Raw genomic sequence first — 24366 nt, 5'->3', positions numbered from 1 at the left:
GGTAACTCCAGGAAGTCATTGCAACTGCACTTGTAATCCCACATAATGCACATAATCCTATAACACCATGTCAAACATCATAGTCTCTGGTTTCTGTATGGAATCAACACATGTGATAGCCATAGCTCGTCTCGGGTTCTTTGGGGAAGTGGACCTACAGAATACACATTTTAGGCAATGCCATAAGAGCTGTGGTAGATTTAATAACACGTATATTTATGTATGAAAATATGTTTATTTAGGGAAAAGAAAGTTTGATCAGAACACAGAGACCATCTTTGTTCTCTCCATCTGTACATGCTCTGACAAAATCTGCAACTTCTGGACCAAGTTTTTGTTTCTTTTGAATACCTGTTAAATACATTGTTTTGCATTTTCAATTGTCCTGTTGGCAAGTTTGTTTCCTCCATCAAACCAGCATCAGTTTAAATAAAGGTACGAGAAAGGTGGCAGCCTGTTCCACTGATTCAGACAGAGAAGTGGAAATGGACAAATTTGATTGATGATAATGTGTTATTGAATTGATTCAATTGTGAAATTCCAAAGCGGCATGAAAACAAGTGTAAAAATGTAACAGGGAGGTCAAAAAGCCACCAATTTTCTTTACAGTGGAACCATTTAAAGCCAAAATAAGCAATATAAAGACAAATTGGAAAAAAGGAAAAATACTCATGAGTAAAAAATAACAGAATATAAAGGAGTGAGGAGAATGTTTTATGACTGTTTATAAACATTGTTACCACTCAGCCTTAAAATAACCTACTTTGTCCTTTGTAGGCCTGTGTGAAAGGCAGCTTACTAGTTAACATCTGTGATCGAGAGAAACTTGAAAGTAGGAGGAGGGGGGCATCATATTCAGTGAGGGAGGGAAGGATTTGGCCGAAACTCTTTGTGACAAGGCTACTTGTTACACTACAACAACAGAAAACTCAGACCTCTGGCCAAGACCTGTTGCGCAACCGGTGGTGTGATAGTGTACACAAAAAGAAAAGAAAAAGAAGAAAAAAGAAGAAGTGAAATAGAGTAAGGGGCAACAGAAATGAAGGGATTAGAAGAAAAAGTGGTGAATTGAAATGGCGTGTTCCCTTGCACTGTTCAACACTTTTAGATTCAATACTCACCTGTGTTTTAATTCCTTGTTGGTGATGAAATTCCAACTTAGAACTCTACTCAGATGTGGTTTTCATCCGTTTTAACGTCTACCTTCCTCCCAGAGGGTCTGTAATGAATGTGACTAACAAGAAAAGAATGTCTTACTGTTTACTTTTAACATTTTGATGGCTCAAGTGTCACAGCGGCACAAGACTGACAAGTTTGTGAGGTTCATGGGGATTTCCATTCACTTTCCAAACACTTGCTAGTCAGATGAATTGGTGATTTGGAATTGCTCTTAATTTGGAGTAATTGTCTTTTTTAATCCCTGTAAAACAGTGCCGTTCATCCATTAAGGAGACTGTGTCCCTGTTATTTTTCTGGGAGTTTGTAGGATTTGGGGAACCGAGGGGGGTTGCATTCTCAATAAAAAGATCATACTTTTATTGTTATTTGTTATAAATTTCATCCATTTTATATCTACAGATGAGGAGCGATATAAAGCATTTTCCCAAGAACACTTTTCACTTGACCTTCACAAGTGAAATAGAAGACAGAAAATAGATTTTAATAGATAGCCGAGTAAATAGATTATGAAAAATTTAAATAATCTAAAAGTTTAACAGTCTTCCTTTTTGGTTCCTGGATGACAGTGACAGTGTTACGTTTGCCAAACACATCGGTTAGTCCTCATCATACAAGTTAAAGTCAGCCAGAGACTCAGTTGGACTTGGACTCATGACCTCAATATTTCTAAAGTCTTGGCTACGGCCCTGTCGTTCGCCCTTTGATGAATAAGTGTCCAAAATGTCCTGCACTGAACTGGACTCCCTGAAGCTCTGTAGTTGATGTTCTTTCCCACTCACAGAAGAGCTTGAAGTTTGACCTGTGTTCCACAATAACAATAAACCAGCCATTAATGACTGCACTCTGATTGGTCCTTTGCACCTCTTTTACTTTTTCATGGTGGTGTTGGAGGTAATGAGTCACTCAGTAGCATTCATGCAGGATTCTCGTTGCCGGGGAATGGTACAGGATCACGAAAGGCAGTTGTAGCCAGCTGACTGACTCCCCTCTTCACTGAGTTCCTGTGCATGCTCCAACTGACCCATCAATGAAAAGCCACTTTCTTCCCCTTTTCTGGTGCGTGGCTGTGCAGGAGAGCGAAAAGGGAGGTGGGAAAACGATGGACAATACAGTAACCCAACACTGGCCAGACTCACAATGTGAGGTCTCTGTGCCCCGCTGGACCAACAAACAGAGAGGCCTTTCTCATGATCCAACTGCCTCTCCAATCCCACGCCAGCATTCCTCTGCACTTTAATTATGCAGCAGACACATGCATATTCACGTGCTAATCACGTCACCTTGGCCAGGACACCCTGTAAAGTATTTGAGATAGCAAAGGAGCATGTGATAAAAGTGAACAGATACATAGAAAGAACATTGCATAGACTTGTCAATAAAAGACTGGCTGTTTAATCATTGTTGTAGGGACCCACAGCGTCTCCTGCTGTGCCCTTACTATTTATTTTCAATAAGTATACAGTATGACTCCATCCCATGTCAAAATATAATCCTAATACAAATATATGTTTTACATCTAACCAAGTGTCTAAGATACTATTGTATATTATTTATACAGCTTTTTCTCAAATTAATTTTGGGGCTACATATTTATATCTTTTACTACTTTTAATCTTCTTCTGTTTAATTTATGATATTATTTTAACTTATTAAAAATTGTCATTTTTTAATTAAACCCTATGTATCTTTTATTTGACCTCATGTTTTATTTTTATATCTTCTCTCAATGTATTTTTATGTTCTTCGTAAAGCAGAATTTATTTTATGTTGAAAGATACTACAAAAATATATCTTAGTGCCTGTTTTTATCTGTATTTCACAGATGGCAGAGGTAAATTAACTCTAAAAAGCTCTTTGCACAAGACGCTATAGTTTCAGAACAATGAAGTTTCCATGCATGTTGTCATTTTTATCAGGATAAACCTAAAGATAGGGCCTTTGTGTCTATAAGGGCATGTTGGAACAAAGAGAGCCATCTCAAAGAAGACTGTCTTTTCTAAATGGGCATGAAACTCATCCAGGGCTGTTTGAAGTAAATGCAAACTTGGTTTGCATTGTCATTTACATACATACAACAGGTACATTAATGAAATTTGTCCTCTGCATTTAACCCATCCCAAGCATTTAGGAGTAGCGGGCTGCGACGGGGAAGAAACTTGGGGTTCAATGTCTTACTCAAAGCTACTTTGACATGCAGACAGTAGGAGCTGGTGATCGAGCCACCAACCATGTGGTTAAAGAAAAAAACACAAATACAAGGAAACAACAGCCAAACTGCAAGTTTGTAGGGAAGCAGTGCAGTCTGAACTGCAGAGATTAAGGAACTAAATAATGTCATTCAAAGCACTATGATCAAGCTGACCGAAAGTAACCACACATGTGAAGACAGTAGTAACCACTCAACAACCATATGGTAAAGAGTGATATATGTGCCGAAATGAGTTTGAATGTTTTTATTTGAAAACAATTACTTGTGAAGGTAATTTACATGTATTAATCCTACTATAATTTAAGGTGGTGGAAAAGTCACATCTGAGAATGTTTAATCTATTTTAAAGTTGGTGATTTGCACAAAATCAGTGAGAATTATTGCTTTGTCCTGCAGAAGCCTGCAGTCCAGTGATGTTAAATAGGTCATGTATTCAAGCTGTGCTAAGCCATTTGCCACTGTATCTTGCAAAACTTGACTTTTATGATTGACAGATTCCAACAGACATGTGCCAATCAGGTCAGGACAAAAAAATAAAAAATCTAAATACAAATTCATTGGTTCAAACAGTTTTGTTTGTCACTTGTTTGTCAGACTTCAGGTATGACACATGCTCGCAGCAGAAAAGAGCTGAGAGGATTTAATGCCTCCTTGAAACCTGAGAGGGAGATTTCGTAATGTGAAAATTGTGACACTGAAATAATTTGAGTTCAACTTTGTTGCCCGTTGCAACTGTTTGACTAGAAACCAAATGTAAAATGCTCTCATTACTTTTCATGTAACTTATATTTTGTGTAAATTGTATCTAACTGAAGGATCGGTAAATTATATTTCAGAGAATTCTCCAAACAACCATGAATAAAATCACATTTAATTTGCTGTGGCCATAAATACCACTATGACAGCAGTGAGAGGGAACCAAAACAGTAAAGTTGTGACAGCTGTCAATGAACTGAAACTTACGCCGTAAAGCAATGCTGATGATTGTCACTTCATCACAATAAATGCCCCCTTTCACATTAGCACATTTTAATTCGATACATTACCCTATTACTATTTTTTAAATATATGTATTGATTATAGCCACTTGTAATAGTCTGCCAAAAACACTTTAAAGATACTAACTCCTGGGACATAGCAATGGCTTTACTTGACATAGTGGCCAGAACTTTAATTTACTGCAACAGCAGTAACAATAAACAGATTGGTCATAAAGCTGTATGATATAGTGTTTTATTTTCATATTGTATCTATTGTTTTACTTTAGTGTAATTGTTTGTGTAAAGAATTTCATTTTCTGTAGTAGCTTTTATCATTTTCTGTTGATTATTCAAAACAATTGTCTGCCAGACTTCCTTCTTTTAACAAAGCACAAAACAGGAAGGGAGGCAACCTGCAAGATGAACTAGCAATTATTGGCCAGTACACAGACAAGTGCTGAATACATCCGAGAGGAGAATGCACCACTTCACTGAATCATCTTCCTGTGTTGATTTATGGGTTTGGACCTTTAGACAAAACAGCCGGGGGTGGCCTTTTGGAGAAACTGAAGGGTCAAACCACCAAAGCAAACAGCGCCTGCTTCCTGAGGGATTTCCTGCTCAACAACATGAAACAAATCCTCCTCATGCACTATCATCAATTTAAAATATTGTGTCTTGTCATCGAGAAAACATCACAAACACTTTTTTTCGAACTGCCATCTCAACAATCCTGTTATGCTTGCTGATTGATATTTTGTTTATTCTCTCAGGATGGAGGGTAGGTACAGTATGTCTTTTATTCTTCTTTATTTTGGTGATTTAATAAATGATGCATTTTAGGATTAACATGTTGTACATTTGCCTCTAAATTATACTTGACTGATTTAACTTCAGAACATATTAAAGACTATTCATTTAGTTCCAAAATAAATTATTTAGCCTGTTTGGGAATTATTTGTTTGTGATTGTGATTGATTTTGAGTGATTAACATTTCAGAGGGAAATATTGTACTTTTTATTCCACTGCTTTTATTTGACAGCCATAGTTACTCATTGCATTTCATCATCACGATTTTACACCCAAGATATGATCATCTTATAAAATATAATGTATTGTCATAGATTGAACATATCATTAGCACATTCAAATTACAATCAACCTCGATTTGCAACATCAATATGCTGCTTTTACAGTAAAGCATCTGAAATAATAATCATGCACTACAAAACTCTGAAATGGGCCATGTTGCTGCCTAATGAGTTTCTTTTATTTTTGATGTTTTAAGAACATGTTGCTCCAAAATCTTTTGTACTTCAATTAAGGTACATGTTTGAATGCAGGACTTTTATTTGAAACGGAGTGCAGTACTTTTGTCTTGTACTATTGCCTGTTTTACTTAAAAGGTAAAGTATCTCAATACCTCTTTCACCAGAGGTAATCACAACAATGACAATGCCTGAACATGTTCAGTTTGTGTTTTCACCTGCAAACCCAAAACCACGTCATCACACATGTGACATGACCAAAAACAAAACCCGGCTGTCTTCAGAAGTGGGTTTTGCCACACAACAGTGATGCCAAGGTATCCTGGAGATTACACCTGTACGTCACTGCAGCAAGGTGAGAAGTTAAACAATGACAAAATAATGATTTTCAGAAGGTGTTAAGTTACTGTTTAAAGGGGACATATCATGAAAAACTCACTTTTTCAGTGCCTACCAACCAACAAATTGTGAAATAAGACAACACATGTGATTCAACAAGGAATGATTATTTGGCATATTTTACCAACTGAGTTATCTGAGTATCTCCACCCACAGCTTGAATACCACCTCAGCAAAGGTGCATCATATTTTCCTTGCAAGCCAATCAGACAAGACTGGGCTTTTTAGGGAGGGGGGCTTAAAGAGACAGCTACTAAAATGGAACGGGGCAGGTTTAACGTTGACTGTTTAATTCCACTTTAACTGTGGAATTTCAGGCTGGGTTAAACTTTGATTGTGTTAAACGTCTATTGGACATCTATTGGATTACATTTACAATGGACTAACACATTGACACTCACCCTGCCACACATTAATGGAGGAAGAAAAATGCACATGCTATACTTAATAAGTAAAAGCTCTGTTTGAGAAAAAGGGTGAATACAGACAGACAGACAGTATGAGTCTGAAATAATGTTTTTTTATGAACATTAAAACATGTAAACATGTTATAGTAGAAACCCAAAATACAACTTGAAACTGAGCATAACATGTCACATTAAAGGGGGCATTTTATGCTCTGTTTTTGCTTGATAAAGAACATGTGACCATATTGGAAATTTCACATTGCAGGATATTTTCACATGATATCTTACATATGTTGCACACATGCCTGATACATGTAAATGTAAATATAAATTACCTTTTTTAAGTCAGAAAATGATCAGCATCATATAACTATTATTTTTATTATTATTATTATTATTATTATTATTATTATTATTATTATTATTATTGTTGCTAGAGTATTCAGCTCTTTATTATTTAGGTCTATGTATTAATTTCTTATTTGCTTCCTTTGATTTAAATTATTTGCTTGTGTATAGCACACAGGATGTGTGTGTGTGTGTGTGTGTGTGTGTGTGTGTGTGTGTGTGTGTGTGTGTGTGTGTGTGTGTGTGTGTGTGTGCGTATATGCAGCAGCAGCAGCAGCAGACCAGCTCCGTGACAGCAGGCTTCAGTGGAGGGCTGGTCTTGTCGTCACCGCTGCTCATATTTAATTAATGAGAAGGCAGCGGCCACGGCAAAACTGGCTGCTTCTGGTTTCCAGGCATAAATACAAAGCGAAGCCGGTCTGAGGCAAAACGGGCACAAAGAAAAGCGGAGCACTCTGAGGTTTTAAAGCTGAAGACCACGAGAGTCAGGTAACCAGCTGCTCTGCTAAAACCACATATGACAGAATTATTATTTGACAGCGGGACGGAGGGTGATGGCCACTGTGGCGATATTTAAAAAGATCAGTGTGTATGTGTACGTGGGCTACATATCGCTAGAAATACAGTGAGAACAGATGATTTACTGTAGTTGTCAGCGCTGCGAGCAACCGTGAATACATTATACTAAATGTCACCAGGCTGTTTGTGTTGATAAAACAGGAAACCGCTGCACACATTCACACAAAACCTGTGTAAACACAGGGATTACAAATCACAGGAAATGTTAGTTACACTGATGTACTGTAGGTCGGACAAACCGCTCTGCCTGGAATAAGGTGGATTTGTGTGTTTCGCTCTATTTGTCCGCATTAAACTGTGTTTCAGGCTTTATTGGGTCTATATCACATGGTGTCTTTCTCATACAATTAATCGGAGTAGTTTTCTCTGAACTTGTTCGCTTTGTTTTAAACTGCTGCCACTTTGGCATCACAGTTTATACGTGGCACTAAAGGATTTTTTCCTATGCAGATGAGTTTTCCAGCCAGGCAGTAGGATGACATCAGCCACTTTGCTCTCCTCACTTAGATTTTTCTTATCAGTTTCAACTTTTCTTTGTCATTTCATTATCTTTATTTTGGTACAAGTTTCAAATAAGCGAAATTGTATAAAGGTTTTTTTTTAATTCGAACTAATGCCTGTATTAATGGTTAATACATAGTGTACTTAATGCTTTATAGGTCAGTGTTAATCTTATAATAAAAGATAATCTCAGGTTAGGTCAAGAAACATTCCATTGATTTCTCACTTTCTAACAAGCCTGCACTTTTGGTTCACATAAGTGGTCAAAGTAAAAACCTGGCAATCCAAAAGTTGCCCTTATCACTGGCTCATAAGGAATATATTAGTTGTAAATGCTCTAGTAACTCTTAATATTGCCATTATTTACAATTTATAAACTCTGTATAACAGGGTGCTTATTGCAAAGGGATACCCACATTTTCCCCCAAGGCTTTCCTGTGTTCTTTTGTTAAATTACAGAAAAACAGAAATTGTTTATTTTTGCTCTCATCTCTCTCTGTGGTTATAATGTTCCTACTATCATTGTGTAATTTGAATGCATTGAGCTAGTGTGTATCTTTGGGAACACTACAATAGTCTCAGTGCACTCTTTTTCTGCACCAGGGGAACATACAGAGTGGTGTACAGTAGCACAGCGGTGGAGCTTGTGTGTGTGTGTGTGTGTGTGTGTGTGTGTGTGTGTGTGTGTGTGTGTGTGTGTGTGCATGGTGCCTCCACTCCATCCCAGTTTGGGAAAACCAGACCTGAGAGAGAAGTGTGGGATGTTTGGCCTTTGGTATGAAGCCATCAGAACACACTGCTTTTTTTTAATGTAGAGATGTAGAAATGTTTGTTAGCATGCTAATACTCACATGCGACTGATAAAAGAAAATGCAGATGTGAGTGTGGCCAACAGCTGGAAAGAGCGATGTCCACAATTTTAGGAGAGAGGAGACCAGTAGAGATGAAAGACGGGAAGTCAGACTCATTAATTCAAGATATTCCCGGTCAAGGCTTGCCCTGCTCTTGAAAAGGCCACCGGCAGATGCACTGTATGGTAGATTGCCATTTCTAGGTCAGTGGTAACCCCCTCCCTCCTCACTCCACCCCACCCTGAGCCGCCTATCTACCCAAGGCCAGCCCACACATTAATCTGCAGTGGGGTGTAAAGCATGAGGCGGCATGTGGCGAGAGTATTAACCAGCCGTGGAATAATTACAAGCAACCAGGAATGGATGCACAATCTGTTAGGGGGACAATGTGTGATGTGATCAAAGGCTGTTAATGAATAAGACCTGTAATTCATATATAATCAGTTTTTGTTATGTATTCATAGAATCAGGTAGTTTGTTTTTTTACTAAAATGGGCTTTATTTTCTAGGTCAAGCACAGCATTAACAGATTAAGAGTGAACACTGAATCTTAAAGCTATAATAGAGAGTTTTGGATGCAAAGATGTTACAGCTTAAATGTTGTTTTCCTGCATTACAGTGAAGTGACACAATCTTCTGACCTTGTTTGACTTATTTAGTGAAAAGTTAAAGCCTAAACCTAAAATGTTTTAAGAGGAAAAATGTGTAAAAAAATGGAAACATCTGTGTAAAACGAACAGCTGCCCTCTGATATCTCTTGGCAGGAAACATTCACACCCTATATAATTGTGCTTTGTACCTTACTATAATAATTTAATGGTTTTCTCTGGACATTTTCTTGTTGGTACTTTACATAAATTACAGTTCATCAGAAGGGATTTGACTGGCTGCCAGTTATAAACCATTATTATTCATATTCAAAAGACGTACAACCTGCTGCCAATCTAAATATATCAATCTTAAATGTATTCTATGATATTCATATATATGGACACAACAAACATGTCCATGTCCTAGACAGTGATTTGGAAAATATGCAGCTGTATTTAGCACAAAAAAAAACAATCAACACAATACAACAAATACAATGTTTTACAGCAAACAAAACAATCCCATCTACCGCCTCATCCTGATTTGGTCAGATATGTTGTCTACATTTGTCATTTGCCACAAAGATTTGTCCTCCTGTGACCCTCACCTCTAACAGCTGTGGAATAGAAAAGAGCAGCTGTCAGAGTACTGAAACTGCTGAAAACATCCATTAAAAAGAAACTCGTACCGTGTATTCTTTAACATGCTGGAGATGTAATAGCTCAGGAAACAACCATGTCAGCCTCAATTCAAGATTCAATAAACAAGTGACACTGAACAATCACAGAAAGGCCTTTTGTTGGTTTGTTTGTGTAACATTGTGAATAAACCTAATTTTAGCATCTCTATCATTTTAGGTGATTCTGCTATTAATATTTGATAGTCACAATAATAAAAAATTAACCAACTTCACCCTTTACTTTTCTTTGAAGCCCAAACATGAGTTCATTCATGTTGATGTTTCATCTGCAAATTCGGGGAATCCGAACTGATGATTAACAGTGTAGTTAAACTGTGTTCTCGATGTTAATGGGAAGTATTCATGGCTGAGTGAGGTCCAGAGAAAGAGACAGAACTGGAACTGAAACATGGCTTTATTTGTTACACACAAAGACGTAATTCAGTGTAACTCTGTGGTTAACAGGCAACTATGCAGATTGTAGTCTCAAAGGATTGTGTAACTTTAATAAATTACTCTATTGTTACACATAATTTGTTGTCACAATGCACCGATATATTACATTTTCCATAAAATCAATTCATAAAATGTTTGTGAATAACATAATTAGGTGAAAATAACCAGAGAGAAATGTCTGTTTATGTCAAATTCCTTGAATTAGATATCTGCCAAATCAAGAAACCACATCAAATTACGTGAAAATCCAATACTGCCACAAAGCAATCCAGTTCATTGACCTGCTACAATGGACGATTTATATTGTTTCTCAATATATATTGTCACATCGTCACTTCAAATGGAAACGCCTGATCAGTAAATCTGTGCCATGTCTGACCCACTTTCATGAGGTCAGATGACCTGTGAGTTGTCCCGTCCAGATGAGCAGGTTTAAACCCACATCTGTGTTGGAGGGCAGCGGTCAACCAAGAGACTCTGGTAGACTATAAAACAAGAAGTTATAGAGATTTATAGAAATCCCTGTTTATGTCCTCTTCAGTTTGACATGGCATTCTGGCTCTTACAACATACGTTACCCCCCTGCTGGCTTGTGGTTTCCTCTCTGACTCTCTTTGTCAGCTCTTCTGACAACTTGCTTGCAACACATTTTCACAAAAGTCAAAGTTGAATCAGGGTTAAAAACAAGTGAAGATGTAGAAACTATCCTCTTTCACAGTAATCTGGATTTGTATGTACATACACAATGAAGATAAAAGACCCATCTGTCACATAAGTATATACGTTGAATTGAACACTGAATTATTTCTGCTGTGTGATCTCGACATGTCAGTGTTGCTGTTGTAACATCTGTGTGTATTGTGTAACAGCAGGATATCACCGTCTTACCTTAGAGGACTTGATATTCTTGTAATGCATGTCAGACCCGTTTCATATTAAAAGCCCTACAGTTACAACAGTGTACATCTAACATGGAAAAACCTCCACTTAATAATGTTGCTGTAATACGATTAATTTGGACTCCCACTGTGTTATTCTTACACACAGCTGTCCATACATTCATAGCAAGCAGCCTTGTGTGCTGGAATAACAAGGTCGCTTGTTTATTCTTCACTCTGAATGTTAGTGTCCCTGAGAAATTTCAGTATAATTTCAGTTGTGCAATAATAATCTTTTTTTAGTTGTTTGTAGTATATTCTCTGACCGAAATAATAGAGTTGTGTCTCCACATAACAGGGACTTATACTTGGCCTTATGCTCGATAAACAATGTCGAACAGCAGGATACACAGCAGGTAGACAGAATGATGTAAACACGTCATGGAAAAGACTAAATTAAATTAAATCACAGTTATAAATGCAGCTGTAAATGTGGGTCATATTAAGGGGAATGCTGATAAGCAACACTTATCAGCTATAAATATATCTGTAGTCAGTGCTTAATTAGCAACAAAAGACAACAGGGCTCTAAAGAGGCTAAATTAGCTGTGCCAAGCATGTAGGTGCATTGGTCATTCTTTAAAAGGACCAGTTCAGCTAAATGATGTCAGTTGTGGTATCAGTAATTCAAAGTGTTCAGATTTCTGTCTCTGAGATTTCTGCCTCCACTCCACTATAATGGAGATAAGGGGAATTTAGTTTGTGGGGCTCACAGCACTTAGATATTGGATTTAAAAATGTGACAGTTTTTTCCTTCAATGTTATAATCCACAGACCTCACTTCAAGAACAGTTTCGGCGAGAACTGCTTTTTGCATATTCTGCGGATTATCCAAAGCAACATGGACATGGTTTCTTTTCTTAAGGAGTCGTGAAATATATATTCTTATCTTGTGGCCAGTATTAATTTGTTTGCATAATAAGATAAAGATCTTGTTTGCACAAGATAATTCATTTACATAAGGTGGATCTAATATCTAGTTCAAGTTATAATCACATGCACACAAGATAGTATGTTATCCCGACAAGATAAAACTGTTAAATATGTGTTGTTGAATTTTTTTTATGTGACTTTTTTCACTGCTGTTAAAAATCTGTTATATTGAGATTAATAATCTGTAAAATCTTGACAACATATGCTAAACATAGACAAACTGCATCAACCGAGAGACCCAGTGATCAGTAGCTGAAAATACCCACCAGGGATATGGAATGAAGTGGTATGGATATGGAGGAAACATTCTGCCACCCAGCGTGCCACACCCAACCACCAGCGTGTCCATTCATGAGCGAGTTACTTCAAAGCGTGTTCTTTTTCTCAAAGAATGTACTATGTCATTTATTTATTTTTACACTTAAACTCAAAAATATGTTGACTTTTCTTTCTTTCACACAATATCAATCTGCTGTATGACTCGATGATATAATGTTGTCATTTTTTAACATGAGTTTCTTTAATTTGCCCACAGACTCCATCGAAGAGGATCTTGGACGGCATGCAAAGTTGTGAAATTTCGTCAGACAGCACTGATGATCCTCTTAGTAGCGGCCTACGCACTCATCGGCAGCCTCGAATAGTAGTGATTGGTGCTGGCTTGGCCGGCCTTGCTGCAACTAAGATCCTACTGAAAAACGGCTTCACGGATGTCACTGTCCTAGAGGCATCAGACCACGTCGGCGGGAGAGTTCAAAGTGTTCAGCTCGGTGAGAGTCTCTGTTTACCTGTTGTTACCTCAAACTTTGTATCTTATCTTTGTAACTAATCTATGAGTAACACCTGAACACTGAAACGTGTCCTGTGCTACACATTTATTTGGTGCAATACCTCTGCCTTTTCATTTTTCTAAACAAGCAGCCATTTAATTGGTTATTATTTTAGTTCAGATGTTCTACAATTTATCAAGCAAATCCTGATGAAAAAGCAACTACAAAATGGTAATAATCCATCAGTGAAACTTAAAGTAATAGCTCGACATGTTGTAAAATAATCTCATTTGCTCTCTTGCGGAGGGTTAGATGAGAAGATTGGTACCTCTGTGTAGCTAAATATGACCAAATAGAGCCAATAAGTGGCTAGCCTAGCTTGGTTTAAAGACCGGAAGCATGATGAAACAGCTAGCCTCCAGGAGGTGACTATTAACTAACTGTTGAGCCACAACATGTCATTAACACTGTGGTTTTTACACAGATTATATAAACAGGATATAATGTGTTAATTAGTGGGCTTTAGAAGTGCCAGTAGACATATTTTGTTATCTTTGAACGTTTGAATGTTGTTACATATCACTGCAACAAGTGAACTGTTCAATAGCTTGTTCACTTAGAGGATAACAAGTATCTCTTTCAAGGAAACATTTCACATTTTTCTCTGCTAGATCAACACAAAACACTAATTTACTGTTGATACAACTACAGAAACACTATTATATAATATGCCTTTTTCATATTAAGGTACTGCACATCTGTTTTATTTTTTATTTTAATTTTTATCACAGGTCAAATTAAATTAAATTAGATTACTGCTTATATTTACTTAGAATACCAGTCCAATCAACCAGCCATACATTGACTCTTTGTTTCCTTAAATAACCTGATTGCACTTATCGGATGCACTTATCGGATGCACATCTAGTTCCAAAAGAAAGTCAACTGAACTGCCATCGAAGTCTTTAAACTGGCAAGAACAAACAAGTAGGGAACAACATCTGCTCACGGCACAGATACATGGATGCACACCAAAGAGGTCAAATGTAAAATTATACATTCTGCACTATTAAACGTAAACGTGGATGTGAGGGACACGGATAATTGTGTCTGTTATGTAAATGCCTGTTTATGTACCGTGATGTTATGTAATTATAGAAGCATAACTGTAACTGCATTGGCCCGTTTATAATATATAAATTAATCTAAAAAATATGAAGTGTGTGATGCCATCATCCTCTGGAAAAATATCAAATTAATGGTGTTCCAGTGGGGATAAAGCAACTGCAGTATGTTAATTGAGTTGACCTCCTTCTTGAACTGTCCATTTATGTAAAACTCAGGTGTGGTTGTGTCGCAACAAAGCGGAGTTCAAAGAGATCTTTTTTTTTTTCAAACTCAAACTCATCTGTGTGTCTTTTCTCTCTTTTTGTTTGTAGGAAAAGCAACTTTGGAGCTTGGAGCCACCTGGATCCATGGTGCCAATGGGAACCCAGTGTACCACCTGGCAGAGGACAACGGGCTGCTGGAGCACACCACAGACGGGGAGAGGAGCGTGGGACGCATCAGCCTGTACACTAAGAATGGCGTTGCTCACTACCAGACCAACGTCGGGAAGAGGATCCCCAAAGACCTGGTGGAGGAGTTCAGTGACCTGTACAACGAGGTAAGAGGACGCATGTGCACACAGGCACGCATGCAGTAGGGAATTCACTTATATATGCACAAATGAATGCATGCATTGCAAAAGCACAGAGAACCTCACTGTTCAGCCTGCCTTACATTAAAATAGGTTTATGTAAGCTAAGTTATGGAGCGGCAATTGTAGTTGGTCCAGTTCTCTGCTCTGAGCTCTGTAGCAGCTCCTGTTAGAGAACGAGTATCGTAGTTTAAGTAGGTCACCTCTAGAGGAGCAGTTACAGGGAGAAGGTATACAACACACAGAGGGGATTTTATCTTCATTAACCTTTGGTACATGTCTTTTTTCTGTGTGATCTCAGGTCCAAAATGACCCACCCACTCCTTGTGTTAAATATTCTTTATGGAAGTTCACACCTTTACAGACACAGTGGCAGTTTCAGCATCCTAATTTCAGCCCTGCATAGTCATCTCATCATGCTTTCTGTGTCTGTTGTCCATATTGTAAAGCTGTTAGAAACAAACATGGTATTTTGGGGTGACTACAGTTGAGTTGACAAGGCTTCTAAAGCCTCCAGGATGTGAGACATCAAATGAGACCAAGCTTCAGGTTCACCGCAGATCACCTGACCTGACGATCACCTCCCGAGCCACAACACTTGTCTGCTATTGCCTCTTGCGCCCTGCAGCTTGTGAAAGTATCATCCATATTCAGACTGTTGTACAGTCTGAATTATACAATTATACAGGCTGTTATACAATCTGCTTACTTGATGACTAGCAATTATTTTTATTCTCTATTGGATAGATATTAAGGTAGATGGAATACTTTATTCTCAGAGGGGAATTAAAATATCATCGCAGCCAGACACATTGAAATACAAGATGATTAAACAAACACAGATTCAAATACATGTTACATACAAAATTGGTCATATGGATAATAAATAATTCAAGTTATCTGATATATTCTTGATATACAAAGAGCAGTGTTATAAAGTATGTTAGCAACTGGCAGGAACGATCTCCTGCTCCTTTACATAATAGGGTTCAATTATTAATCTGTTTAAGTATTCGATTAATCCTTTGATTTACAAAACATCAGAATTTCCCCAAAGCCCAAGTTGACAAAATCTGATTGCTTCTTTTGTCCGACCAACATCCCAATACACAAAAATATAGTTTACTATCACAAAAGACAAAGAAAACCAGAAAGTATTCACATTCAAGAACCTGAAGCCAGTGAAATTATGCAAACCCTATGATCAAAATTAGTGAAGAATTTTCTAACAATAATCTAATCCAGTAGTTTCAGTAGAATCATGATATGATATAATTATATCAGTTATATTCAGTTACCAAGTAATAATGCAAGCAGATCTTGTTTTCAGCTAATACTCCACTTTGCCAAACAATAAATGACGCACTTACAGTACTTGTTCTGCAGGTTTAGTCTTTAAGTTGTAACTTTATTAACTTAAAGTAAACACAGTCCACATTCATACTGTAAATGTTTGAACGTTGTTTTAGTTTCCAGGAAATAGTGAATTATCACCTCTGTGTAGCAAATCAGCAAGGATTTACTGATTTGTAGCTTTGTGTACTTTTATCATGTTTGTTTTGTTGTCTGTGTTGATTGTAATGTGTGTCGAGATGGATGCCTCGCCCTCTATTGCAAACCAAGTCTACCTACGGGTACAAATAAAAGTAACCTGAACCTAACCTGAACCATCCTGTCAGTGTATCAACAAGTCTCTTCTCCTATTTTCTTCTTTCTGTTTTCTTCTCCTTAACAATGGGCTGCTCTTGTAGCTTCTGGCAGTATTTCTTATTAATATGCTGTGATTTGTGCTACCTGGGGTTTCTCCATCATCACTTAACCATATAAAACAATCAAATACTGAAGTGATCTATTCTGAGCTGAACTAAACTGCTTTATTGTTCTTCTGTCTGCTTCCTTGACATCATTTCTTATTGTCTTCCTCCTGATTGCTCTCCGAATCACTCTTCTCTAGGTGTACGAGCTGACTCAGGAGTTCTTCCAGAATGGGAAGCCTGTCTGCGCTGAGAGCCAGAACAGCGTTGGCATCTTTACGCGGGACGTGGTGCGCAAGAAGATTATGTTGGATCCTGATGATTCTGAAAGCACCAAGAAGCTCAAACTGTCCATGCTTCAGCAGTACCTCAAGGTGTGTGTGTGTGTGTGTGTGTGTGTGTGTGTGTGTGTGGGTGGGTGGGTGGTGGGTGTGTGTGGGTGTGTGTGTGTGTGAGCCTTGCAATTATGAATCATCAAGAAATGTGGAAAATGGTAGTTGGTATACAGACATACATTTTCAATTCTATTAAACAGAAAAGCAGTAAACTATCACATTTGAGAATATGCAACAAGCTAATTTGTTTCTCGGTCTCTCTCTCTAACTCAACTTTTTAGTATCGGCTCAGCTTGAATGGAACCTCGACAGAGGTGATAACAAAATAAGTACCAGGTATCAGGTACTAACCACCAACTTTTTTCAACAGAAACCCATAAAAGAGCAAGTAGAATTAGGTCGAGTAGAGCCATAACCATGCAGTGGAAAAGAGGCATATGATGAAAATTTATACATTTTCTGTTGATCTGCTAATGAATGAATTCATCATTTGGCACTAAATGATAGCACTCACCCCATGCACACAGTGAAGAAAAATAAGTAATTGCGAGAGGGAGCAAAACACAATGTTTCCTTTCACATTGGAGGTTATGTTGTTTTATTTGTCGGTCATAAAAACATCCGAGAACTAAAACTGCAGCTCCCCGAGGTTATTGTCTGCATGAAAACACCTTAATTGAAATTGTGCCTCTCTGGCGTTTGATATAAACAGCCATTTAATATTTTCATGTGGGTGCTACATCAGTGCTACATTCCTTTGAGTGCTCCTCTATACGCTACCGCCCACACACAAAGACACAGGAACCAGAGCATGTTGTGAACAGCAGCAGAGAAGAGACAGACGGTTGCGGCCCATTGGCCACCAGCTAACCGCTACCATGCTAGCTCACTATTAAATGAGCCATGTGTTTGTCTAATTTGCTAGAAATGGAATTTTGTCCCAAAAACAACATGAAACCATCTTTAGACCTAAGAGACATTTGACATTGACAACACAGCAGCTTAAAAAAAGAACCTGTAAGAATGAAGGTGCATAAGTGCTAAAGTACTTGTGTATTTATTGCACACTGCTCTATTACACTAAGATTTAGCATTAGAGTTCAGCAGCTTGATGGAGGCTGGAACGAACAATAGTTTCAAGCGGTCTGATTTGCACTTTAGCACACGGATTCTTCTCCCTGATGGCAGAGGTTCATATTCAGAAGAGGTGATGTTGTGAGTTCCTAGGGATTTTTGTTTCATGACTGCCTGCTCGTACACACTCTGTAGTCTTTCTTCACTATTACCTTCATTGCCGTTTTGTGCAGGCTTGCAAGTTGCACTGTTAGGTTGTCAAACCATGCTGTAATTCTGTAACTAATGATGCTCTCTAGGATCGCCCGGAAGAACATCAGTATGTATCTGACTGCTCACTCCATACATTCTCTGTGTTGATATTTCTCCTGTTTCAGGTGGAGAGTTGTGAGAGCAGCTCTCCCAGTATGGATGAGGTGTCTCTGAGTGAGTTTGGCGAGTGGACAGAGATCCCTGGTGCACATTATGTCATTCCTGAAGGTTTCATGAAGGTTGTGGAGCTCCTGGCCCAAGACATCCCCTCTTGCACCGTCTGCCTTAGCAAACCGGTCCGCAGCATCCACTGGAACTTCTCAGCCCAGCATCAGGAGGTGATCGCCAAGAGAAGCGACACCCACCAGGACAACAACCACAATGACAACAACCACGGCTGCCAACCTTGCGAGGACCCTCTGATCCTGGGTCACCCCATTTACGTAGAGTGTGAGGACGAAGAGTGGATCACAGCTGACCACGTGATCGTCACAGCCTCTCTGGGCGTCCTGAAGCAGAACCACGAGGCCATGTTCTCCCCCTCTCTGCCTGAGGACAAAGTGCTCGCCATCGAGAAGCTGGGCATCAGCACCACCGATAAGATATTCTTGGAGTTTGAAGAGCCCTTCTGGAGCCCCGAGTGCAACAGCATCCAGTTTGTGTGGGAGGATGAGGCTCAGCTCGAACAGCTGGCCTACCCTGAGGAGCTGTGGTACAAGAAGATCTGCAGCTTTGACGTCCTCTACCCGCCCGAGCGCTATGGCTACATGCTGAGCGGCTGGATCTGCGGGCAGGAGGCGCTGTACATGGAGCGCTGCGATGACGAGACAGTGGCTGAGACATGCACTGAGCTCCTGAGGCGCTTTACAGGTACAGACAAGGAAACAAAGCTGTGTATTGTGGGCCAATGTTACACCATAGAAGCTTCTGTGGGCTTCCTAGATTGATATCCACACAATAATACTTTCTTTATGTCACTTTTAGATATATTACTCCTCCTTTATGTAGTCCTTATCTAACCACAGAAATTATCAAAATATTCAAATTTTTTATAATTCTGACTTCTGTAGATTTTTATGACAGAAAACAGACAAGATCAACTTCCGTCTTCCTACCCTCCTCTAAGTTAATCTTTCAGTAAGAATCAATACTGTAAAACTAACACAATAGCCTGGGAAGGCTGAGACTGAACTCAGTGACTCAAACAAACAGTTGGATTTAGTCATTGTGTTTCGTACAAAGGAAATGACATAAGCTTCAGCTGTGATGTAAGTAGCATTTTTTCATGACAAAAGGTTGTCATATAATACAGCTGGATGACTCAGGTATCTGTTGTTGTGTCCACTGTTACCACCGCATCAGCAACACTGAGCTGAAGTAATTATCATGAGGTTGGATAAGGGGAAGAAGGCTTTACTTTAACTTACATTTGATCAGTACATCCTTTTTCTTGTGACACAAATGTAATGGGTGTTTCATTTTCTCTCAAGCTTCCCCAATGTTGCTGCTACTAATGACCCAAAAACACAGCACATTTTGTGGAACAGACTGCAATATAGAATGTAAAAGGTTTCATCACATAGCTACAGGTTAACTCATTGTTTGGGAACAGATTAGTAATGTGTCGATACTGTAAGAATGAGTCAGAGAATTCCTCAGAAAAAAGGATTGCCTCAGTCACTTCATGATGAGGTCGGTGGACTTCCTGTAGATTGCAGACGGTAAATCACACAGAGAAGCTACACACACACACACACACACACACACACACACACACACACACACACACACACACACACACACACACACACTCCTCATTTAGGTCAATGTGGTTTAATCCCCTCAGCTGTTACTTGATTACATATAGACTTGCTGGTGCCTTTCTGCTCAAAGAGGGTCACAAGTTGATTAGAGTTGGCAGATTAGACATCCCAGTGAAAGGCCTCAACTCACAGCTGTAACATTCTTAATTTGAACTGGTTTGGTTCCGTATTGCACTGGATTTTGTAGACACCAGACTGTCCATGATTGTCATAAAGTTTCTCTGTCCGTCTGTCCACAGGGAACCCCGACATTCCTAAGCCCTGGCGTGTCCTGCGCTCCTCGTGGGGCAGTAACCCCTTCATTCGAGGCTCCTACTCCTTCACCAGGGTGGGATCTAGCGGTGGGGACTGTGAGAGGCTGGCCATGCCGCTGCCTTATGCCAACAGCACCAAGGCTCCGGTAAGATACCCTCAAGACAACACAGTGGGCGGACAGAGTAATAAAAAAACCTCGGCCATTTAAAGCAATTCAGTAGCCCTTTATTGTTATTGTTAAGCCAAACTTAGTAGTGTTGGTATTGGTTTAATTTGTTGCATGCTTCTGTAATTTTGTCTACCACAGGGTGTGGTATAAATAGATAATATTTCGAACTAAGATGAAAAGGACAAAGATTTCAGTTGTTTTGGCAACACATTCTCACTCCCAACTTGGCAAATACTGACACTTGAAGCCTTATGCTTAAAGCTATGGTGCTCTAGGTGCCCTTCTAGCATCAGTTTTGGACTCAGGGAGAGCTTGTCAGTTTGCACTTGTTACACGCAGTCTTTTCAAAATAAACTTCCATGTTCATGGGAAACAAACAGTTTCTGCTTGTCATATGCATACAGTCTCTTTTCAAAATAAACTTCTAAAGTAGGTTTACTTACAAACAACAAAACTAAAGTTGATTAGGTTTAGGAAAAGATTGTGGTTTGGGTTAAAATATGTACGTTTGTTACATAACTGGCGTTACTAAAGTATGTAAGACATGTAACAAAACTACAGAAAAATAAGTTAACATTGACTTTTGGTTTCACACGGGACATGTACAGCCTCCTGGGTGAAAGTCCTGTGATTGTTTGACTATTTTTTAATAATACATTTCCTAATGATTTGATGAGGTTTTCTCAAAAGAATTATGCAATTTGTTGCTAATTAGAGAAAAATGAAGGCAAAGTTCTGAGACAGTTTAGCTAGACGTGGTAAGTTTATAACTGGTTGATGATGTTCAGAGTAATTTCCCTCGAGGAAGTATTCCATTTAAACCTGACTAAATATTGATTAATTATTCATGTATTACTGGAAGCTTTATACTTCATGTATGTTAAATTGTATGCTTGTTGCATGTTCAGCTGACCTGCTGTGTACTTACAAATATAGTCTCTAGGTCAGGGGACCAAAACGCCGTTGTATGCGGACCCGGACCTAAAACCGATAATTGATAATTAATAAATTCTAACAGAGCGCTTCTATTTTTACTGGCACAGTTTTTCCAGTCTTTACGGCACTCGTTCAACGGTCCAGGAAACACACCGAAATCATATATGTGTATTCCTATAAGCGTTGCAACTCCAGTGACATTTGCACACTCGGGAGAGAGACCCAACAGTCGGAGAAGTACGTGAGTCAGAGACGTTATTTCACATGGCGTTCTCTAAGAAGAGAAATCAGACCAGAGAGACCAGAGTCTTAAACCAAGAATGGACACAATCATTTATCTTCATTCTTCCAACAGGCAGTTCAAAATCAGTATGTCTCATATGTTCACAGACCATGGAGTGAGTTTAGAAGCGGTAATGTGAAGCGCCACTATGAGACAAAGCACACATCTTTTGAGCAAACAAATCCGAAATGAAGGTACAAAAAATAAACAATCTCAGAGCCCAAAATGATCAGAATCCTAACACATTAATAAAAAAATAAAAAAAATACTATGAATTTAAAGTTACATATCAGTGTCTTTGTTGGGAATTATGTGAAACTAAGGGACTTGTAAAATAAAAGATTATAAAATATTGTATATTTTTTAAGATAATTACTTAATACTGTATTCATTGCACTATGAATGTTGTTGAAAAAATGCACTGTAACTAACCTTACAGCAGTATTTTCACTGTTGTTTACACTCTCTACATGCCCTCTGAGAGCATATGACTAATGCGACGGTGTCATCACTACCATGTCACATCGCAGCACATGCATAAAATACAACTGGTGTCACGGAGGGTTATGAAAGCTGCTTTCTGGCCAGCAGTCTAGACCATGAAACCTGAGGTGTTGTGGGTGAAGGGGAAAAGGGGCTAGGGGGGAGGATTTGTGTGCTCACTTGACACTGTTGAAGGAATGGTATGACCCCTTCGCTGAAGTCCTTCAACCCTGTCAAACTGAAATCTGAAGGCCTTAAGGAAAGTTACTGCAGCCTCCTACATGCAGAGCGCTAACAAGTGATGAAAATAGAAAATAGTGCAGCGCAGGAGGCCAAAAAGAAATGTCAGGATGACATTGACGGCTCTTGTTTTGAATCTGGTTTTCTTCCCTCAAATCATTTATCTTTTCCTCCTCTCCTCTTACCTCAGCCTCTACAGGTCCTGTTTGCTGGAGAGGCTACCCACAGAAAATACTATTCCACTACCCATGGTGCTTTGCTGTCAGGACAGAGGGAGGCCACTCGTCTAATAGAGATGTACCAGGACTTGCACAGAGCTGAAACCACAAAGCCTAATATGTAAAATAAAACAAACCTCTGACTAGTGAAACACATTACTGTTGAGTTTTACGCATCTTATCTTGATGATTAAGTTATACTTAAAAACATAGCTCGGGCATTATTACATTAATGAGTATTGTTTCTATTGTACTGTAGATTCAAATCATGGAACATTTTTATTTGAGATGTACTGTTCAAAGGTTGCCAACGGTGCTGTCATTTCTTGTCTTTATTCTGTCATCACAATTTTTTTAATCATTAATTTAATGTTTATAATAACAGCATCTGTAATTTAACTTGTTTTTGTAAGTGCCTTCTGTACGTAATGTTATGTTATTTCAAAAATAAAGGAAATGCTAAATTAAAATTGATAAAGTTTTAACAAAATAAAAGTTCTATCATCATCTAACAAGACCAGTTGTGTCTTCTTAATTCAATAAAAATATTTAACACACTAGTGGTAGCCATCAGATATTTCTTCTTCATCTACCTCTGCCCTTCTGAATACTTTCCAGGAAAGTATAACCACAGATAAGAGCTGTTTCCATACCATCACCCTTTAGATCTAGGAGAACAAGGCAGACAGCGAGTGCACATAGGAATAAAAGAAAAGGCTCCAAAGCCATAATCCTGTGCCAAGGTGACAGATGGTGTTAGAACAGACCTCAACAGTCCTCCATTCATTAGTTTAAAATTACAGCATTTGAAAGTTAACTCAAATTTAAGTTAGCTCATGAAACCCTCAGTGGTGGAAGAAGTATTCAGATCCTTTATTTATATAAAAGTAAAAGTCCTATATTTGTAAGTAAAAAATACACAAGTATTCTGCAAAATGTAATTTAAGTATCAAAGCCATTAGTAACCTTTATGCAGAATGACCTGTTTATTTTGTATCACCTACAGTATGCACTAGCATGTACAGTAATCAGCACTTTACCTTTAGCTGATCATGGTGGAGCTGATTTTAACCATTTCACATGATTATCATACTGTTTTTCTTTCCTAGAATAGTATAAAATTAGTGTGAGTATCTTGAAACAAGAGACAAGGGATAGCTGCTTTAAAATTAAGAACAATGTTGAAATTCTAGAAAATTCATAAAACTAGTTTTACTTATTTAACCAGCTTGAAATTATCTCAATGCAATGACAGATTTTGTACTTGTTTTTATAAGACTTTTAGGACTCAATAGACTAAATGTTGCACTATGTAAAATGTTAATCTACAAATGAACTCAAGCAATCAGATAATGTAGTAAAAAGTACAATATGTCATTGAACATGTAGCCTAGTGGAGGAGAAGTACCACACAATGCAGAAAATACCTCAAACTACTGTATTTGAGTAAATTTAATAATAATGTAAATGTTTTTTCCACCACTGGAAAGCCTGCAATGTCACAATATGGTTTCATTACAAACAATATCCCAAAAGCCATATTTACACTATTAGAGCTTCACCAGTCACATCCTTTGTCATTCACAGTTATTGTGAAGCTTTTATTTAGAGAACATCAAATCATTAAAAGTAGAAAAAATATGTGAAACAGTTGAAGTTTAGACTGATGACCAATTAGATTCAAAACCAAACACGGGCCAAGAACAGAGCTGATGCATTTTCTGGACTCCGACTTGATGCCAACTACAAATATCAA

The 24366-nt window shown here is 38.3% G+C and overlaps 1 protein-coding gene across 1 annotated transcript; it reads left to right on the top strand.

Moving 5' to 3' along the window:
* The first annotated feature begins 7173 nt into the window (after positions 1 to 7173).
* smox (spermine oxidase) lies at positions 7174 to 23127 on the top strand. Its single transcript, XM_068726850.1, has 7 exons — positions 7174 to 7280; positions 12855 to 13089; positions 14529 to 14755; positions 16743 to 16916; positions 18329 to 19073; positions 20266 to 20426; positions 22583 to 23127. Exons 2-7 carry the CDS (start codon positions 12882 to 12884, stop codon positions 22733 to 22735), a joined length of 1668 nt encoding a protein of 555 aa, XP_068582951.1. The 5' UTR covers positions 7174 to 7280; positions 12855 to 12881; the 3' UTR covers positions 22736 to 23127.
* Positions 23128 to 24366: the final 1239 nt, after the last annotated feature.

This window comes from Cebidichthys violaceus, unplaced genomic scaffold (assembly GCF_023349555.1).
Source record: "Cebidichthys violaceus isolate CVI_PGR_0920_01 unplaced genomic scaffold, fCebVio1.0.p SCAF_4, whole genome shotgun sequence".
Classification (NCBI taxonomy): Eukaryota; Metazoa; Chordata; class Actinopteri; order Perciformes; family Stichaeidae; genus Cebidichthys; species Cebidichthys violaceus.
The sequence above is the reverse complement of the archived record's forward strand: the minus strand, read 5'-3'. Positions and strand labels throughout refer to the sequence as shown.